This window comes from Musa acuminata, chromosome BXJ3-8, assembly GCF_036884655.1.
Source record: "Musa acuminata AAA Group cultivar baxijiao chromosome BXJ3-8, Cavendish_Baxijiao_AAA, whole genome shotgun sequence".
Taxonomy (NCBI): Eukaryota; Viridiplantae; Streptophyta; class Magnoliopsida; order Zingiberales; family Musaceae; genus Musa; species Musa acuminata.
Genome location: NC_088356.1, coordinates 44,053,995 through 44,072,003, shown reverse-complemented (window position 1 = coordinate 44,072,003; position 18,009 = coordinate 44,053,995). Strand labels below are relative to the sequence as shown.

Sequence of the window (18,009 nt, the reverse complement as noted above, 5' to 3'; positions counted from 1 at the left end):
AAAACGTTTCATTTTCTCGCGTATGAATTTGTCCGTTTTCTCCCGCCCCGGCTTTTACCCGTTAAGGGAGGCTTTCCGCCACCTCTCCCGCTCTCTCACAGCTACAGTGGCAATCCCGTAAATGTCACGGTGGAAGTTGGCGTCCAGAGCGGGCCTCAACCACGGAACTTTCTGGAGAGGCGACAAAAATATCTTGTATTAACCGATCTGGACCGTCGGTACGCATCATGGACACCCATCCTACGGTGGGATCACGGTTCCACTCGAGGCTGGAAAAGATAAGGGTGGGGTGATAGTTACCGCGGGGGAGCCCTGCTGCCACTTTAAAGGGGGAGGAATGATCGAGAGGAACGCACCGATTTCCTGTGGGGGATTCGTGGAGGGCGTGCCGCGGGGGTTTCTCGAGGCTCTTGTAGTTACGTGTTAGAGATGTAATGGGTTGGTACTACTACGTGTGTGAGTTCTTCGACTTGTTCTATCCAGGTTTGCGGCGGCGCGAGGAGGGGGATAGAGGCGGAATCTGCTTTTCGGTGGCGGTGGTTTTGCTGCAATGGCGGGCGACATGGATGCAAGCGGCGATTTCTACTCGGTGCTGGGGCTGAAGAAGGAGTGCTCCGAGGCGGAGCTCAGGAATGCGTACAAGAAGCTCGCTTTGGTATTGTGCTGAATCGAGAATCCCCACTCTTCGTCATGATCGTCGTTGATCTCAGACCTCCTCCATACATCAAAAGTCGGATCTTTGGAAGAACGGCAACTTTTGTCTATAATTATTCCTCTGAAGGCTTGGGGTTTTATGATCTTTCCTTTTGATCTCGATATCATTGATTCGTGGCGCAAGGAATCGATGCGACCTGCGCGTAATTCTTTTGCGTCACTCAACTCTGAAACCTTTTTCGTTTTGCTTCGTTACCTTCTTCTTGTTGGTCGAGTAGAACTTTTGGAATCGACGCGAACTCTTTGTTTCTACTGAAAACTCTCATCTTTTCCCTACTGTTCGCGACAGAAGTGGCATCCCGATAAGTGCTCGGCGTCGGGTAATGAGATTCGCATGAAGGAAGCGAAGCAGCAGTTCCAGGAGATCCAGAAAGCCTACTCTGGTTCGTTCCCCGTCTTTTCCTCCCCTCTGCACCCACCTTTTCCCTGATCTCTACAGACCATGTCATCAAATGATGACAAAGATACGAAGCTAGAGGTATCTGCTCCGTGATTCAGCAAAATCGTAGTCTGCTCGTTCCATACACACAAAAAAGAGGCATTTTTATGGGTTCCCGTTCTTCTGTCATGTTGAGGCACAGTTCTCTCCGACTCCAACAAGAGATTTCTGTACGATGTTGGAGCCTACGACAAAGACGAAGAGGTAAACCAACTTTTACTTTGGTGCGATTCCTCGATTTTTCCTTTGTTTCTCTCGATCACCCCTTTCGTCGCAGGGGATGGTGGAGTTTCTTGGGGAGATGGCGCAAATGATGAGGCAAACCAAACGCTGTGTAAGTCGCTTGTCTTTGAGTTGCTCTGAATTCATCTCATTTGTGCTTCTTCTCGTTTGAGGCGACGGGGCGTTGGTGCAGGGGAGCGGCCAGGAGAGCTTCGAGCAGCTGCAGCAGATGTTCGTGGAGATGTTCCACGACGATCTGGACGCGGGATTCTGCGGCCACTCCTCGGCCACCTCGGGCGCGGCGTCCTGCGGCAGCAAACGGGACAACTCGGCGATGGACTCGGGCAAGCGGAAGCCGGACGAGTTGGACCCGGCCGCCATTGGGTTCTGCCTCGGGGTGAGTCGCCGAGTCCACTCTTCCCATCCCCACTCCTCCCAGGGATCTCCACGTACCTGCTGTTGCTGCGGGTCCCAAACTTGCAGAGAAAGTTCTCAGTACTTGTTCCTGCACCCTTGTGTCTCTCTCACATGTCCATTGAGTTCTTCATCTTCATCCATACAGCTATGCACTGGACTCACCCAAGCATTTCTTGGCTACTTGTCCTCCGAGTTCATCCTACCAACATTGTTATAGGTTACATTGAATTTGACATGCTACAGAAGTTGACAGTTCATAGGATTAGGTCAATCTTTATCACATACACATATGCAACATATAGCAATCAGTAACACAGAAAAAGGCACTTATACTGGTGTTGATGTGTTAGCAATGGCACACCAACATGGTGCTTTCATTGCATGTGGAAAGGCAAACATATCACACTCAATTCACTATGACATTCATGCATCATTGGTTTCCTATATGCATTTTGTGTGTTCACCATGCATTACTGTTTGAAATTTAGATATTTTCTTCAGAGCACTACTTGATGTAAAAAAAGTGATTCATGACAGTCATAGCATTTATTTCCCCACTAAGTTGATTGCTTAGCTTGAGCAATCACCCTATTTAGCTTGACAAAAAGAGTGGTTCCTGTAGTAAGATTCTGAAGCAAGTGGATGTTGGTATCATCTCACATCATTTTGAGCATGTTTTTCGGTTGCCATCTTTTGCTGGAAATACACAAAGTAGCATGCCAGAAGAGGCAGTTCATCAGATGATATCTAGTTTCTGCCACATAATTTGACCTGGCAGGCTGATGATTTGTGGAGGTTGAGAATGATAGAGGCATGGCTTTACCAAGTCAGATCGGGACATATCTACTTTATAACTTCAAATATAGCAACTGGAATGAGGTGGCTTCTTTGAGAGAATAATTTTAAGATGTAGGATAATCTATAAGTTGCCATGCTTGAAGCAGATTCAGACAGCTAACTATGCTTGCCACCTTTTTAATCCTTCTATCTGAATGCCTTGCAACTTCTTCCATGTTTTGGATCAGCACTTCTGTATGGTATAATATTTTTATTAGTCGCCTTCTGAATTTTAAATCTGCATTGGCAGACAAAGGATGCAGGGCAATCCTCAAAAGGAAGAGGTAGCAACAGCAAGAGAAGGAACAGAAGAAAGCAAAAGGCATCATCCAAGCATGACAACTCATCTCACAATGCTAAGGTCTCAGCTTAGAGTTCTAGAATTGCACCTGTATTTATTTCACTCTTCTGAGTGTTTCAGGTAAAACTTCCTACCCTGCAGTTCTTCAACCTTGCACTGTAGAAAATGATTACTAGTAGTAGTGGTAGGCTGGTAGACTGGAACTTGTAATTGTAGGATGGTCGGCATGGTCCTCTGCTCAATTTCATGTACTCCTTTTATTCAAATAAATTTCTCGATTGAAGACTTATCAAATGCTTCTTTACCAAGTTAAATTATAATTCAGCTAGGTTAGGATGACAATGACCACCATATATTAAGTGTTGGTACTAAAGGATTTGAATCCATTTGGTGACACACAGTAGAAACAGGCATTTATTCAATGAAACCAAACCCATAAGCAGACTTATCATAGTAACTTTACAATAGTAAAGCAACACTAAGCCACAAGAAACTTGTAAGAGACATCTATTTGGACAAATTTGGGAAAAAAATTGAACAGGATGTGCTGAAAGCAAATTATATACTGAAAGGTAAACCAATGTGGACAGGTGCATTCACATAGCTAAGTTATCAAAGATTTAAAGAACTCAGGACTTGTAGGTTGGCCTAATACAAACCCCTAAAAGTACAAGAACAAAATAGAAGAAAGAAGGGGAGGGAACAAGAATACTATTATGTCCAGATTCAAGGTTCTTGCAGTGACAATTCCAAATAAATGCAGTGTCTAAGCTTGTAAGTGGTTGCAATCCAACTTAGTGGTTCCCAAAAGGCAACAAGGGAAGCTTTTTCCCCTGTTGACAGGACAAGAGGTATCAGATACTCGAGTTGAGAGACATTGTCCTTTTGCATATACAACTAAATCGAAGAGATGATCCAGGTAAGATAAAAGAAAGACAATAAGGTCCCAAGGGAAGTAACTGAGCCTCTGTCCCATGCAGATATATGTGCCTGTAGGTCTAAAAGTTTCCTGTAGTGCAGAGATGCTATTAAATGAGATTAGAGCAAGTGGCACAGTTTAAGCTGTTTCACTTTTCTTTCTTTTGGAGGATAACCTTATCCTCATGACTTGATGTCCCTTTACAAGGTCTACCTTGTAGACATACCAAGATAGAGAATAAGCATTAGAGCAATTCTACATAGAGTGCATGAATCAATGCACTTATTTGTTCTTTTTTTTTTTTTTTTTTTTCTGTTTGTTGGTATTATCTATATTTCTTGTCTATTTTTAACACCAAAAAATTGGTAAGCATGTGGGTGTATATGTGGGTATGTGTGTGTTCTTATTTACACTTGGGATTTCGGCTCGCTTAATTTTTTTTTATAGGAAGTTTTATCTCTCTCTCTCTCTCTCTCTCTCTCTCTCAGCTTTGTTTTCTGCTTTTATTTGCTATTATTATCTTGCTTCATTACTTCAGAGGGCTTCCTCTTGTCGTGGTCTATATTAATTTGTTGCATTCTCTTGGATTTTCCATAAGGAAGTAGCTAGATTAGAGGGGTAACTAAGATCTCTGGCCCTCAAGTAATTGGGACATTATGGATCATTGTTGTTGTTGTTGTTGTTGTATTTCTTCTAATAGAAACCTCTGGTTAAATATGTTACAGTTGACATAAAATATTTTGTTGTCGTTTGTTAAGAAAATATGCAAATCGGGAATCCATAAGAAATAAAGGAACTCTTTTTCCTCTTTGGGTTGCATCCTTTATTTGATTTGGCTTCGAGTGATGATCTCAAAAAAAAAGAAAAAGAAAGAACTACTAGTGTATTACAATTTAGAATCAAAGAGTAAGACATTTAAGTGATTTAGTTCCATGAACACAGTCATTTCTAGCTTAGCAGTCATGTCTACATTTAGAATAAGGAAAGTCTGAGTTATCAAAACAATAATCAATTTTGATGAAACACCAAAGATGGAGAATATAAGAATATTCATGTTAGTAAATAAAACAATCTCCTGCTGGGATGGGTGTCATCATTTTTATTCTTTTTTTGAGAACTATTTAGTTGTATAGAGTAGGTGAAAAAGAGATGCATACTGGAAATTCATTATGATGGCATATTTCTATAAATCTTGTTCACTGTTGGAAATGATTGGTCTCTCCTGTATTCCAATCCATCAGAAGTTATTTTCCCCTTTTAAATAGCCTGTGCAAGCAATTCTACACATTCTGAGGGCAAAAAGTTAAAGCTGCAATAGGAGGAAATAGCACTTTTGGCAACTTGTCTATTCATGATGAGGATCCTAAGGGATGAAAAATCCAAAGCTCCCCATGTCACCTTGCCTTATCCACTTTGGAATATTCTGGATCTTCTTGTCTCTAGTTATATGATTGAAGTAGAAGGGCAGAAGAAGGAGAAAAGGAGTGAAAAAATAGGGTTCTTATGCCCCACATAACATGGCACACCCGAAATGGAAAATCCATGTTCATGAACTTGAGATAGATAAAATGAAAACCAATTGGATCATGTTCAGAACCTTCACTTTCAACTAGGGTTGTGGGAATCCATGGGCTCTATACAGAAGCTTCCTGTTCTTCCCTCCTTGTATGGAGATTAATTCCCAGAAAAATAGATTATGGAACCTACCATTAATAATAATTGTCTGTTTTTTTTATTCTAGTCAGATGGTCTTCTTGTTGAAGATAGGGAGGTGAGAAAGCTCCTCCACTTCAGATACTGATTGTCCTAACATAAGTTGGTTGACCTCTCCAATGGGTAACTTCAGTTGTTGGCATTCCTCTACTTTGAAGAATATTTTCTCTTCTTTTTAAGTTGTGTTTGGTACAATCAATCTCTTACAAATATGTAAGACTAAATTGCTTGTGCTTTGTCTTCAAAAAATTTCTCAGGCCAGCTACCAGAAGCTGAAATTAGATGCCTGTCACAATTAGAGTTATCAGTGGTGGTGACACTGATTTCATGAGTGACAACAAATGGATGTGGTGATGAGCTTTTATTTCCTGCTCCAGGTTTCTTATCCACTTAAGGTAGAATCAAACAGTTAAAATTCTCTCTTTTGGATGGAAGATTAAGCAGTTAGACTTGAAGCATCAATTGTCTATGTGAATTGTGATTTGTGAAAGCTTCTGATCTTCATGCAAAACCTAGAAAAAGTGATTCTTTTAGTATCTACTTCCAATATACATGCAGATCAATACTGTGAGATGGCTATATCATTTTTTGCTGATGCTTATTTTGCTTGTATGAACCAGAGATATCACAAGGGTCTTCCCAATAGAAAGACCACTTAAATCTGGTAGGCCTTGTGTAGCCTACTAATTCCAGAAGCATATCATCTTGACATCAATTGGCTCTCCCTCTCAGCTCCCTTGTTTCAATAAATCATACACAAAATTGGTCCTCTGGTAATGAGTTCAATCAATCATGTTGAAAAATATTCTTTGAAAGTTTTTTTTATTTTAGAAATATTTTATTCATCAATTTTTATAAATAAGAGTCACTAAGTATTGTCAAAATCCTAAATATTTTTCTCTTAAACTCATTTTTTTTAATTGAAGTGAATTATGTATATGCAATTTTACCCTTTTCTTATACATATTCTGCAAGTGCCTACTTATTAGGTATATGTGTTTAATGAATGCATTAACTTGAAAATAAGAAAAAAAAGACCTACAGTTAGAGGTAAGCTGAGGTTTTTTTTTTTTTCCCCAGTGGAAGGAAAGAGATATAGAATCCATTTTTTGTGTATAATTTTTACTTAAAAATAGAGGTAGAGGAACTACTAATGGAATCCATATTTTAGGGTAAGGAAAAGAATAGAAAATTGAAGGGAGGAAGCCAAATCAAGCCCAAGCTGAGCCAGCCAATTTAAAGGGTTAATTTTGACCAATTTTGACCTTATTCAAAACAAACCCACTGCCGTCCTCGATAAATGCCAACCTCAGCTCCCTCCGATCTCCCAACACGAGAGCGCAAAAGTCTCTCCTTTCGGAGTCTCAAAACTCTTCTCGAGGGAGAAAGAAGGAGAGCAAAGCAAACCACATGGGCCTTCTCGACCAGCTGTGGGACGACACCATCGCCGGCCCCCCGCCCCTCCGCAAGCTCCGCAAGTACAACTCCTTCTCCTCCTCCTCCTCCGCCGCCGCCGCCGCTACCGCTGCCGCTGCCGGCCAGGTCAGCCGCAGCATCACCATCCTCCGCACCCCGGCCTCCTCCCCCCGCTCCCCCTCCTCGCCGACCAGCGCCCCCGACTCCCCCGTCGCGCGTGAGTTGTCTGTTACGTGGTTGTCGAAGGTCCAGTAACATGAAAAGTTCGTCTTTTGAACCGCTTCTTCTGCAGCTCCGGGGCCGAGAGGAGACTGGAAGAGGCTGCAGAGGAAGTCGGTGCCGGCGGCGGAGGGAATGCAAACGGTCGAGTCCAGGAACCCCACCGTCTACGACTGGTTCGTCCCTCTATACCCCTTTCGAAACATAAATTCTTTGCACAGGAAACCTAATAATCCGTACATAAAAAAACTGCTATCTTTTTATGTGTAGTTTTCCACAGGAAACCCTAATTCATATTTTGCTCGTAATTATTCATTCATTTTGGCACAATTGGCGGCTGTAAACAACTTTGATCCAACTGTTCAAGAAAGAAACTTGGATTGCAGGGTGGTGATAAGTTCCCTGGAGAAGTGACCCTAATCTGAAATGGAGGAGAGGAAATCAAAACATCAAATGATGCAAACAAAAGAGTTGCAGTCAGCTTGTGTTTCTTCATCTGTATGTAGGATGTAGAATTGTGTAGCTGGAAATGAAGCTACCAAGGGAGAGAGGACAAGGATAGTAATGTAGCAAGTATTCATGTATTCTGACCATGTCACACTGGTTTTTTATTTTTATTTTTATTTTACCTTCTCCCCATATTTTTTTTCTTTTTTCTTTGTAATTTTTATGTTATTTCCCATGTAAATTGGTGGGTGGTGATGCAACATGCAATGCAATGCATGTTATCCATATATGGCTAATATGGATATCCATATGTATCTTATCCGACCCGTCTAAAATGTGTTAATTATTTAATGATCAAATTTGAGCTAGAATCTTCTAGAAGGTCCTTTTAAACTATTTCCTTCATGTTATGTCAGAGTTGGTGAAACGAAGACATGTTAATATTTCTTCTTTTTATAGAGGGAGGAGGGCAAATTAGTCAGAGAGAAATAGCATCGCTAAACACCGGACGCCAATCTCCATCCGCCGTTGCATGTTCTCAAACAGCTAGAATTAGCTGGACCCATGATCCAAATTACCCAAACTACCCTTTCTCGCCTGTGGAATGCTAGATTTACCACTTTGCCCGAGCCCATCGTTTATGCCTCCTTCCGACATAGGGGCGTTCTCGTCTTCGAGCCACCGACCATAGCCGGTCGCACGCTTCGTGGCTCTGCTTCCCGGCTCGCGCCGACTCATGTTGACCGGCTCCTTAGAAGTGACACGCACCGATTCCCGTCGGTGACCGCCTCATCCCTGCAACTCACGAGCACCGTCAATCAGACGAGCTCTCGCTTTGAGATCCGCGCGCGATGCATCACGCGGAGTTTTTTTTGTCTTAATCAAACGAAATTTATCGAGTCGGCCAATCAGAGACGTCGAATTGGCATTTGACGGTCGAATTGGTTCATGAATTTTTTATTCGTTTTTACTATGTTTAACTTTTTATTTTGCCTCTCTTTCTCTCTCTCACGTCTGCTTGGTTTCTACCACGAATCCTAACCACTCTTCAGCGTTGGAGCTTACCATCGCAAAAGCGTTTCCTTCTTGTGTTCGTTTTAAGAAGGTGAGAAGAAGTGGAACTATGGCAAGAAGAGGAAGAGGGTAATAAAGAGGAAAAGAAAAAGGGGATCGGGAGAGAGCGGCGCACCGGGGAGATGGTGAGGACGCCGCCATCAGGCTGCGGGGGCGTCCGGAAGTCGCGCCACCGGCGGATCGCCGACATCCTCGCGGAGGATGAGGACTCCAGCGATGAGTCGGTTTTCCACGGCTACGGCTATGGCGGTCGCCGCGGCGGCGGAGGCGGAATGCTGCCTGTTTTCCTCAACGACCAGAGCGATCTGGTGGAGGTGATGCTGGAGCTGGACGAGGAGTCGATGGTGGTGCGGAGTGTCACGCCGACATCCGCTGCCGCTGCTGCCGCTGCGGCGGCGGCGGCGGCGGGGCGGGAGTCGTCCGCTAGCCTGAGCCGGAGCTCGTCGACGGCGTCGCGGATCCGGCGCAAGTTCTCGTGGCTGCTGTCGCCGACACCGCGGCGGACGCTGGCGGAGATGCTGGCTGCCGAGGAGTCGGCTTCGGCCTCGGGGTCCGGCCCGCTCCCGGCCCCCGCGACCGCCATGTCGTCGCGCGACGCCCGACGGATCCGTGCGCGGCTGGAGCGAACGCGGTCCGGGGCGCAGCGGGCCCTTAAGGGGCTCCGCTTCATCAGCCGGACGACGACGGCCACGGCGAACTTGGCCGAGCTCTGGGGCCGGGTGGAGGACCGTTTCGCCGTGCTTGCAAAGGATGGCTTGCTCTCCCGTGAGGACTTCGGCGAATGCATCGGTCCGTCCCTCTCTCTTTCACACACCCTCTTGTCGTCCCTTGTATTCGAATCAGGATCGAATAACCCCCAGATAGATGACAGATAACCGCTCTGGTTTCATCTCGATCTCCCCTCCTCGCAGGAATGGTGGATTCGAAGGAGTTCGCGGTGGGCATATTCGACGCCCTGGCGAGAAGGCGGCGCCAAAACTTGGAGAGGATAACCAAAGAAGAGCTCTACGATTTCTGGGTCCAAATTTCCGATCAAAGCTTCGACGCCCGCCTCCAAATCTTCTTCGACATGTACGCAATTACCAGAGTGCCCTAAATTCTCTCTTTACTTGTAGTTCTTGAAATTTCGATCATTGATAGAAGCCTTTTCCTTACTACTTCCTGCGATTGTCCTGCGATAGGGTGGATACCAATGTGGATGGGAGGATAACGAGGCAGGAAGTACAGGAGGTGAGCTCACCCTGGCATGTTCAATTACCGGTGTTGATTTTGGTGGTGTCAGTGTGTTTACTTTCCATTTTGCTGGGGCACAGTTGATAATTCTGAGTTGTTCGGCCAACAAGCTGGCCAAGCTCAAAGAGCAGGCAGAGGAGTATGCGGCGCTCATCATGGAGGAGCTGGACCCCGAAAACCTTGGCTACATCGAGGTGAACACGACCGCTGTAGTTTCTTGTTTAACTACGTGTCCAGCGCATGGCAGATGAAGCCTGCTCACTGCGGTCTGTTGCTCTGTTTTGGTTGACAGCTGTGGCAGCTGGAGGCGCTGCTGCTGCAGCGGGACACCTACATGAACTACAGCCGGCCGCTGAGCACGGCGAGCGCCGCGGCGTGGAGCCAGACCATCCCCGGCGGCGCGCCGAAGCCCCCGCGCCGCCCCTGGTTCAGCCCCCGGCGCGCCGCCACGAGGCTGCGGCTGGCGGCTCGGGAGAACTGGCAGCGGGCGTGGGTGGTGGCACTGTGGGTAGCCGCCATGGCGGGCCTGTTCGCCTGGAAGTTCACGCAGTACCGGCAGCGGACAGCGTTCCGGGTGATGGGCTACTGCCTCCCCACCGCCAAGGGCGCTGCCGAGACGCTCAAGCTCAACATGTCCCTCGTGCTACTTCCCGTCTGCCGGAACACCCTCACGTGGCTCCGCTCCACCCGCGCCCGACTCTTCGTCCCCTTCGACGACAACATCACCTTCCACAAGGTAGGTGGATCGAACGCTTTCACATTGTTTTGTCGCTGACGTTCCGATGCTTGACATCTTGCTTGCATGTTGCACCAAATTACATCGTGGTCAGTGAGTCCTCGGCCACTAGGCACTTTCTCCCTCGCCACTCGTTAATTACGTAGTGGTTGAGCTGTCTTCTTCTCGCCAAACTCGCACCTCTCTTATCGTGTTTGGTTTTGCGATGCCAACTGCAAGCTTCGTATTGGGCCTCCCATAGTAGCCGACGGTCCGCGTTGAGCGGATACGACGCATTGCCCAGTCCATCCTAAGTGGATCCCATGTGCTGCCCCTTCGCAGGCACCGGGGAAGGGCCTGCTGCCGCCTCCTCTTACTGCAGTGGGGCGTATACCTTGCCTCTGACGTGTCAAGTTCCTCTTCGGCCAAGGTGTGTCAGCTGTTCCTAAGCAGACAGTGGATTGCTGTTGTCGTCGCTGGTGGGGGTCAGCCACGATCGACGTCACCAACCACCACAGTTTTTGTTCTTTTCGCCCAAGTTCATCGAAGATGGGTTTTTTCTTCGAACTCATATACCTTCCCAAAACTTAAAACACGGTTACTATTAATCTATAAGATGCTTCCAGGAGATGTATTCTTAAGTTTAAGCCACGTGGTTGACTCGTCCACATGCTGTGCGTATTTTATATGTACGTACGCATGTTGATTAAAAGTTGTTAAGATTCTTTTACATTTATATGGTACCGAAAAGGAAAACTAAAGCATTGTTACACTCCCTAATTATTAAACTCGTTATTTGTTGATGTGTTGTTACAGATGATCGCGACGGCCATAGTGGTCGGGATACTGCTTCACGCCGGGAACCACCTGGCGTGCGACTTCCCGCGGCTGATCAACTCATCGCCGGCGCACTACGAGATGGTGGCGAGGTACTTCGGGCCAGAGAAGCCCACGTACAGGAGCCTGGTGGCCGGGGTGGAGGGGGTGACGGGGATCGCGATGGTGGCGCTGATGGCGGTGTCTTTCACCCTGGCGACTCACCGGTTCAGGAAGAACGGGGTGCGGCTGCCCTTCCCCCTGAACCGCCTCACCGGGTTCAACGCCTTCTGGTACTCCCACCACCTGCTCGCCGTCGTCTACCTCCTGCTGCTCATCCACGGCTACTTCGTGTTCCTCGTCCACAAGTGGTACCAACGAACGGTATGTGCCTCGGACTCTTTTTTTCTTTTTCTCAGTTCCATCGGCATTTGCCTGAAATATACACGACATATGGGACGCGATGCGACGGGGGCGAGATGAGAAGGGTATGTTCTCCGACTTACGTTGCGGCATGCTGCCGTAGCGCAAATCACGGGAAGAAACATGTGCGGCGTCGGAGCTTAACACTAGTGGTTATTTGTCTATCGCACCGCTCGGGCCCCAAGTCGGGGCACGACTCTGGACGCCGCATTTGGGTTCGTGATTGCATTCATCCGATCTTTTCTCAAGATCTGACATTTTAAACCAGATTCATGGTGTTCGTCAGGTCTAACTCGATCATATAGTAAACGGGTCTACGTGTTTCTAGTGGGGCCACCCCCTATAGAGTCTGGGTGAGTGATGAGTTGGTCAAACTCAAACTCGGACCTAGATGTGAGTCGCGGTCATTGTGGGGCCCCAACACTAGGAATATGGATCGCCTCCGATGAGAAATCAGGTGGGCCGACATGGGTAGATCTTGACGAGGGTAGGAAAAGCGTCGCCTCAGTATGGGACGTCCACTCAAAGCACATGTGATCGATCGGGACAAGACACGGAATAACACCACTTTCACGTCCCCATCGATTACCGGATACAAGCACCGAATACGGGCGGGCCCCGGTGGCTGTGGAGCAGACCGGAAGCTTCCACAGGCCGGATCCTCTCCAACTTCTAAGAAGAATCCAGATCCTCCAATCCCCCCCATCTCAACCACCAATTCCTCGTACGTCACATCTGGATGGTTAAGATCTGAGATGGAGTTCGAGTTGTCATCGAGGGTGGTTGGACGGGATCCCGTTCCAAATTGCCCTCCTAATGTTAGTTTGACCCCGCCCTTCACCACACAGAATTAACTCGATTAGTATATCAATCGAGTCTAGATTTTAGATCTTGACCGATCTCATCGGACTGACCGGTGCAACAATGTCAAATTTGATAGGACACATTTGATAAACAGTCACATCAATTAAAATTTTCTGTTCATATGTATTTACAATTTAGTACCAGATAAAGCAGGTCTAAAGTTGCTTCTTTTTTTTCTTTTTTACCCTGAGATTATGGGGGAGTGTGTGTGTCAGAAACAGAGAGTCTTGCTGATGGATTTGACAACATGGTCCACCATCAAACTTATAATTGATGATGGAATATGTTGTGCCTAGGTTGAAACAGCTGATGTAAGGAATGCTTTTTTATTTTTAGTGTAGCGTCATGGAGGCTTGGAATTTGGCCCAACACCTCACATGGAAGGATAAGTATAGCTTTCAATTAAATAATCTGCTTCAAAGGTTAGGTAGCGATCACAAATAAGTTGGCTTCAACCTGAAGTCTTGTTGACAGCTTGTGCTGATTGACTTGGAACTTGCAAGTGGCCATGGTATCATGCTATGTATTTAGGAAAGGAATCCAGATTGTTCCACTTGATATAATGTCGTCAAGAGTACTAGTTTAGTTCGTAGATGCCATGGTTGGTGATTGAAATATGCCCTAGGATTCGTTTGGTACGTAAGAAAATTGAACATAGTGTCATATCCATCATGTTCAGGAGCCCATGAAGAATGCCGGTTATATCAGAATAATAGAAAGTTGCAATTAGTAAATGAAAATTTTGTATTCAGCGTTAAGAGCATAGTTAAGATAGATCACAAGTGTTGGTAAATAAACGAAAGTATTCTGGATTTATTATTTGATTATATATAAAATCAAGATGATCAGAGTGTAGATTTCATAAATTTTATGTGGTCATTGTTTGCCTTTCAGATCAAAAAATCAATTTTACAAGACAATTGTAGCTGGAATATTGTGACTTATTATTGTTATTAATTTGAACTTTAATCATTTTGAATGTACGGTTTCAATAGAGAAAACTTTTTGAGAAAAGGTTATCCATCATAGCTTCATGACATTAGTGTATTATTATATTAATTGTTATACGCACCATCTTTGATGCAACTATACTACTTTATGCATGAGGAATTATTACTGCCAACTTGTGATTGAAAAGAAGCTTTCAGAAGCCTCCAATGTGTAAATTCTGATGAACATTAAATGGTCCAGTTGAAACAGTGCAGACTTACTGGCCTAGAACACATTAATTTAAATTACATTGTCTTATTTATTCTTCTAAATCATCGGGCAGTTCATGGTCCTGCATAGATTTAAGATTTCCGGATATGAACATGGACTTAGCGACATATTTAAGTGTGGAGTATTTATGAAGCTGGTAAGTGACAAAGTTATCTTCAACTGGTTTGGCTTTGATTGTCTTGTATTCTTTTTGTGTATTGCATGTTCTGCCCATTTGTTTCCCTTCGTTGATGGTCAACCAGAGGTCGGTCCGTCACATGTTGGGTTGTCCACCACCATTTCTTTTTGGGAATTCCATGTACTGCATACCCTACCACGATGTCGAGGGTGGCAACTCTTGATCAATATTTTAGATGATTGCTTGGCCCACTGTATGATCAATACCATTGTGCTGAAACTTGATTCCGTGGACCAGGATGAGATTTATTGATGAATCAAAAGACTAATCTTTTCATAAGCAAATCTTAGACAGCCTAACATGTATGGAACTAATAACTGGAGTTTAATTGTGTTCCCAATGTACTGAAGTCAGTGACAACACTAGCATAAAAGTTCGAGTTGTACCCATATCAGTTACACTTGTTTAGATACTGTAGTACTAGTTTGATGTATTGATTGATCTAATTAATCATTGTTTATGTGGTGCTGTGGACAGACATGGATGTACATCTCTGTTCCATTGCTGCTCTATTTGGGTGAGCGAAATCTGAGAGCCTTTCGGTCCAAAGGTTACTCTGTCAAGATTTTAAAGGTACTAGTTCCCTTCAGCTGTGCATTATTCAGTTTGTGCTCTGTATATGGTCATAATGTTTCTTGAATTTTTTATCCTTTTCCTGATAAATGTTGAACTATTTTGCCAACTTCACAAGCGTAACAAAATGAACAATGTTTATACATAGGAGAAATCTGAGAAATAGCATAAAAAACCATGTCATCTATCAGACAACTTGTTTTGTGGTGATCTCACATGCAACTGTAAATGAGAAACTCCAAATTTTACAACTTGCTTATCCTGTAAAATGCAATAATGAAGCTTGATGCGATGATTTGATAGCTCCCTATTGATCAACAGCAACTGCTCTGTGCAGGTTTCTTTGCTACCTGGTGGTGTGTTGACTGTGACAATGTCCAAGCCACAAGGATTTCGTTATAGAAGCGGACAATACATATTTTTGCAATGCCCTACCATCTCCCCATTTGAATGGTTCATACCGAAGCTATCGTTGCTGTTTCTTTTGTTAACTGAGTTCATTTCTTACAGAAACCTCAACATTGTGCTTTTCATTCCAACAGGCATCCTTTCTCCATTACATCAGCTCCTGGTGACGAATATCTTAGTGTCCACATTCGAACAAGTGGTGACTGGACCCAGGAGCTTAAACGCATATTTATAGAAAACTACTTCTCTCCACACTCAACAGGGAAAGCCACATTTAATGAATCGGGCTCTTTGGAACAGAAAAGGTGATTTAATTTATATACTACAGCAAAGAACTCTAAGGCTGTTCATAAGAAAAAGAGCTCATGCTTGAATTCAATTATTGTGCAGCTTGCCTAGATTGTTTGTGGATGGTCCTTATGGTGCCCCAGCACAAGACTTCCGGAATTATGATGTTCTACTGCTGGTGGGGCTTGGCATAGGGGCAACACCTTTTATAAGCATTCTTAGGGACCTACTCAACAACATTAAGTTAGCCGATGAACTCATGGTAAAGCAATAGTACATGCTTGCTTCACTGAGGTATCTGTATTTTTGGATTTTTGGAATATTTCTCTTATTTAAGGCCTTTTATTTAGGAACTGGCAATGGAAACTAGTAGGTCTGAAGTTAGCAGTAACAGCTTCAGCATCTCTACCACCAGTAGCAGCACCAAGAAGAGATCATACAGAACAAGCAGTGCTCATTTCTACTGGGTCACAAGGGAAGCAGGATCCTTCGAGTGGTTCAAAGGAGTAATGAATGATGTGGCTGATATGGACAAGAAGGTTATCATTTGCCTCTCTCTCTCTCCCCCCAATTTGTTGCATTCATTGGCATTGCTCATTCAAGATATTTTAAACAATGGAAGTAACAAAATGTTATTAACTTATTGGAACAGGGTATTATAGAGATGCATAATTACTTGACTAGTGTTTACGAGGAGCGTGATGCAAGGACCACTCTCCTCAAAATGGTGCAGGCTCTGAATCATGCTAAGCATGGAGTGGACATTGTCTCGGGCACTCGGGTAAGTATGCAGGAAACTTTCATCACAGCAGTGCACAGAAAAATATTTAATTGAGCAAGGAATTCTGAAAGATATTTAAGGAATTATAATGAACACTACTTGTTTCAGTCTGACAGTCACTACTTCTAGTTAAGCATCGAATTAAGTCGGAAACAATACTTAGTGGAGTACAGAGATGAAATGATCATAGTGGATTTATTTGTGGGTGAAATTAGTTAGTATTGCATCTCTGCGATAATTTCTGTTTCATCAAACTTGATGATGATTGCAATTGTTGCCTTGTCAGGTGAGAACTCATTTTGCAAGACCAAATTGGAAAGAAGTATTCACCAAGTTAGCTTCCAAGCATCCCGGCGCGACAGTAGGTAATAACTTCACATACAAAAACTTTTTACCTCGTTCATGAGACTGTAATAACAAATTTAGTCTCTGTCATTCGAGTAATGTGTTCATCAATTTTCCCACTTAGCATTCATCTACTGGTTGATGTAGGCGTATTCTACTGTGGAACACCAACACTAGCAAAAGAGCTGAGGAAATTATCGCATGAGATGAGCCACCGGACGTCAACACGCTTCCATTTCCACAAAGAGTACTTCTGATCACTGCATACGGTATAGCAATGGAATCAAAATTTTTGATATACAGTTCACAGAAGCCAATTACTATAATCCTCTTATAAGTGTATATAACCTGCATAATCAATCTACACAAGCAAATAGTCAACAGAGCACAAGTTGAGGAAGATAGAGATGGAAGCTATCTCACTCATCGTTATTCATAATTTCATGTGTACAGTCTTAATAATTGCATTAATTAGGAGTCCTCTTAGATTGTGAGAGACTCTTAATATCATTAGGAGTCCTCTTAGATTTTTATTAAGGCATCATCCTTGTATACGACCTATATTTTTTTCCTCTGGTATCTTGTCTAATGAATTATGGAAAACTATCATATTCCAAATTATTTATTTTCTAAAACTTAGATTCAAATTGTTATGGAAAAGAAGGCATCAAAGACAGGTTTTCTTGATCACTTTTTGTGGAATTCAATTTATTTCATGAGTAAAGAAAAGCAAAAAGGCTGGTCACACATCAGATGAGTTAAATCATGCCTCTTTGATGCCTTGTCCTGCTTTATTGTTGCTTGGCTTTCTTTAGAGCTTAAAGCCCAAAAGATGCTTCCTTTCAGTTGAAGCCATAAGGAATAATGTGTGTGGTGGCACTAACTGGTCCCAAAAGATGCTTCTTATCAGTACTTTTACTTGACATGAATGATGAGCAAAGATATCAATTTTTATCAGTGGTTTCTTTACAAGGAGAGGTTGTATGTTCTCATGGCTGGCATGAATGAAAGAGGAATGGTGACTGACATATGTCGGCTTTAATCATTCCCCATATCATAAAGAGACTTTTATCGAGGTTGTATTATTTTCACGGCTGACATAACAATAAAGAATTAGAAGTTAGCTCAATATGAGAGAGAGAGAGAGAGAGAGAGCGATCCTAAGAATAGTTTTGCATTGTCAAAGATTAAAAGAGTCAAGTGATGACTCATATAACTTCCTAACCAATTTTAAAATCTCAACATGGCATCAGAATAAAGGATTTTAAGAGAATGGGCAAATCAAAAGAGAAGAAGAAGAAGAGCTATGGTAGCCCCACACACATGAATTGGCAAGATATTAAAATTTTTTCATGTGTGAAAAATATTTTTTAAAAAAAACTTAAATAGTTCTAAAAAAATAAAGTTAGGTTGACATGTATTAGGATTGACCCAAACTTAACATGA

The 18,009-nt window shown here is 43.7% G+C and overlaps 3 protein-coding genes across 3 annotated transcripts; all 3 read left to right on the top strand.

Annotated features, from left to right (window-relative positions):
- Positions 1–339: 339 nt before the first annotated feature.
- LOC103995189 (uncharacterized) lies at positions 340–3,224 on the top strand. The gene is made up of 6 exons (XM_009415725.3): positions 340–655; positions 1,004–1,097; positions 1,296–1,357; positions 1,431–1,487; positions 1,569–1,772; positions 2,880–3,224. The coding sequence occupies exons 1-6, from the start codon at positions 551–553 to the stop codon at positions 3,000–3,002; spliced, it is 645 nt and encodes a 214-aa protein (XP_009414000.2). The 5' UTR covers positions 340–550; the 3' UTR covers positions 3,003–3,224.
- Positions 3,225–5,590: 2,366 nt separating this feature from the next.
- On the top strand, positions 5,591–7,963 carry LOC135645968 (dormancy-associated protein homolog 3-like). Its single transcript, XM_065164959.1, has 5 exons — positions 5,591–5,685; positions 5,820–6,335; positions 6,734–7,195; positions 7,271–7,373; positions 7,584–7,963. The coding sequence occupies exons 3-5, from the start codon at positions 6,973–6,975 to the stop codon at positions 7,609–7,611; spliced, it is 354 nt and encodes a 117-aa protein (XP_065021031.1). The 5' UTR covers positions 5,591–5,685; positions 5,820–6,335; positions 6,734–6,972; the 3' UTR covers positions 7,612–7,963.
- Positions 7,964–8,716: 753 nt separating this feature from the next.
- Positions 8,717–17,202, top strand: LOC135645967 (respiratory burst oxidase homolog protein E-like). The gene is made up of 14 exons (XM_065164957.1): positions 8,717–9,507; positions 9,630–9,789; positions 9,900–9,948; positions 10,032–10,145; positions 10,244–10,687; positions 11,483–11,866; positions 14,646–14,741; positions 15,079–15,194; positions 15,284–15,454; positions 15,540–15,699; positions 15,788–15,976; positions 16,090–16,218; positions 16,505–16,583; positions 16,711–17,202. Exons 1-14 carry the CDS (start codon positions 8,841–8,843, stop codon positions 16,818–16,820), a joined length of 2,868 nt encoding a protein of 955 aa, XP_065021029.1. The 5' UTR covers positions 8,717–8,840; the 3' UTR covers positions 16,821–17,202.
- Positions 17,203–18,009: the final 807 nt, after the last annotated feature.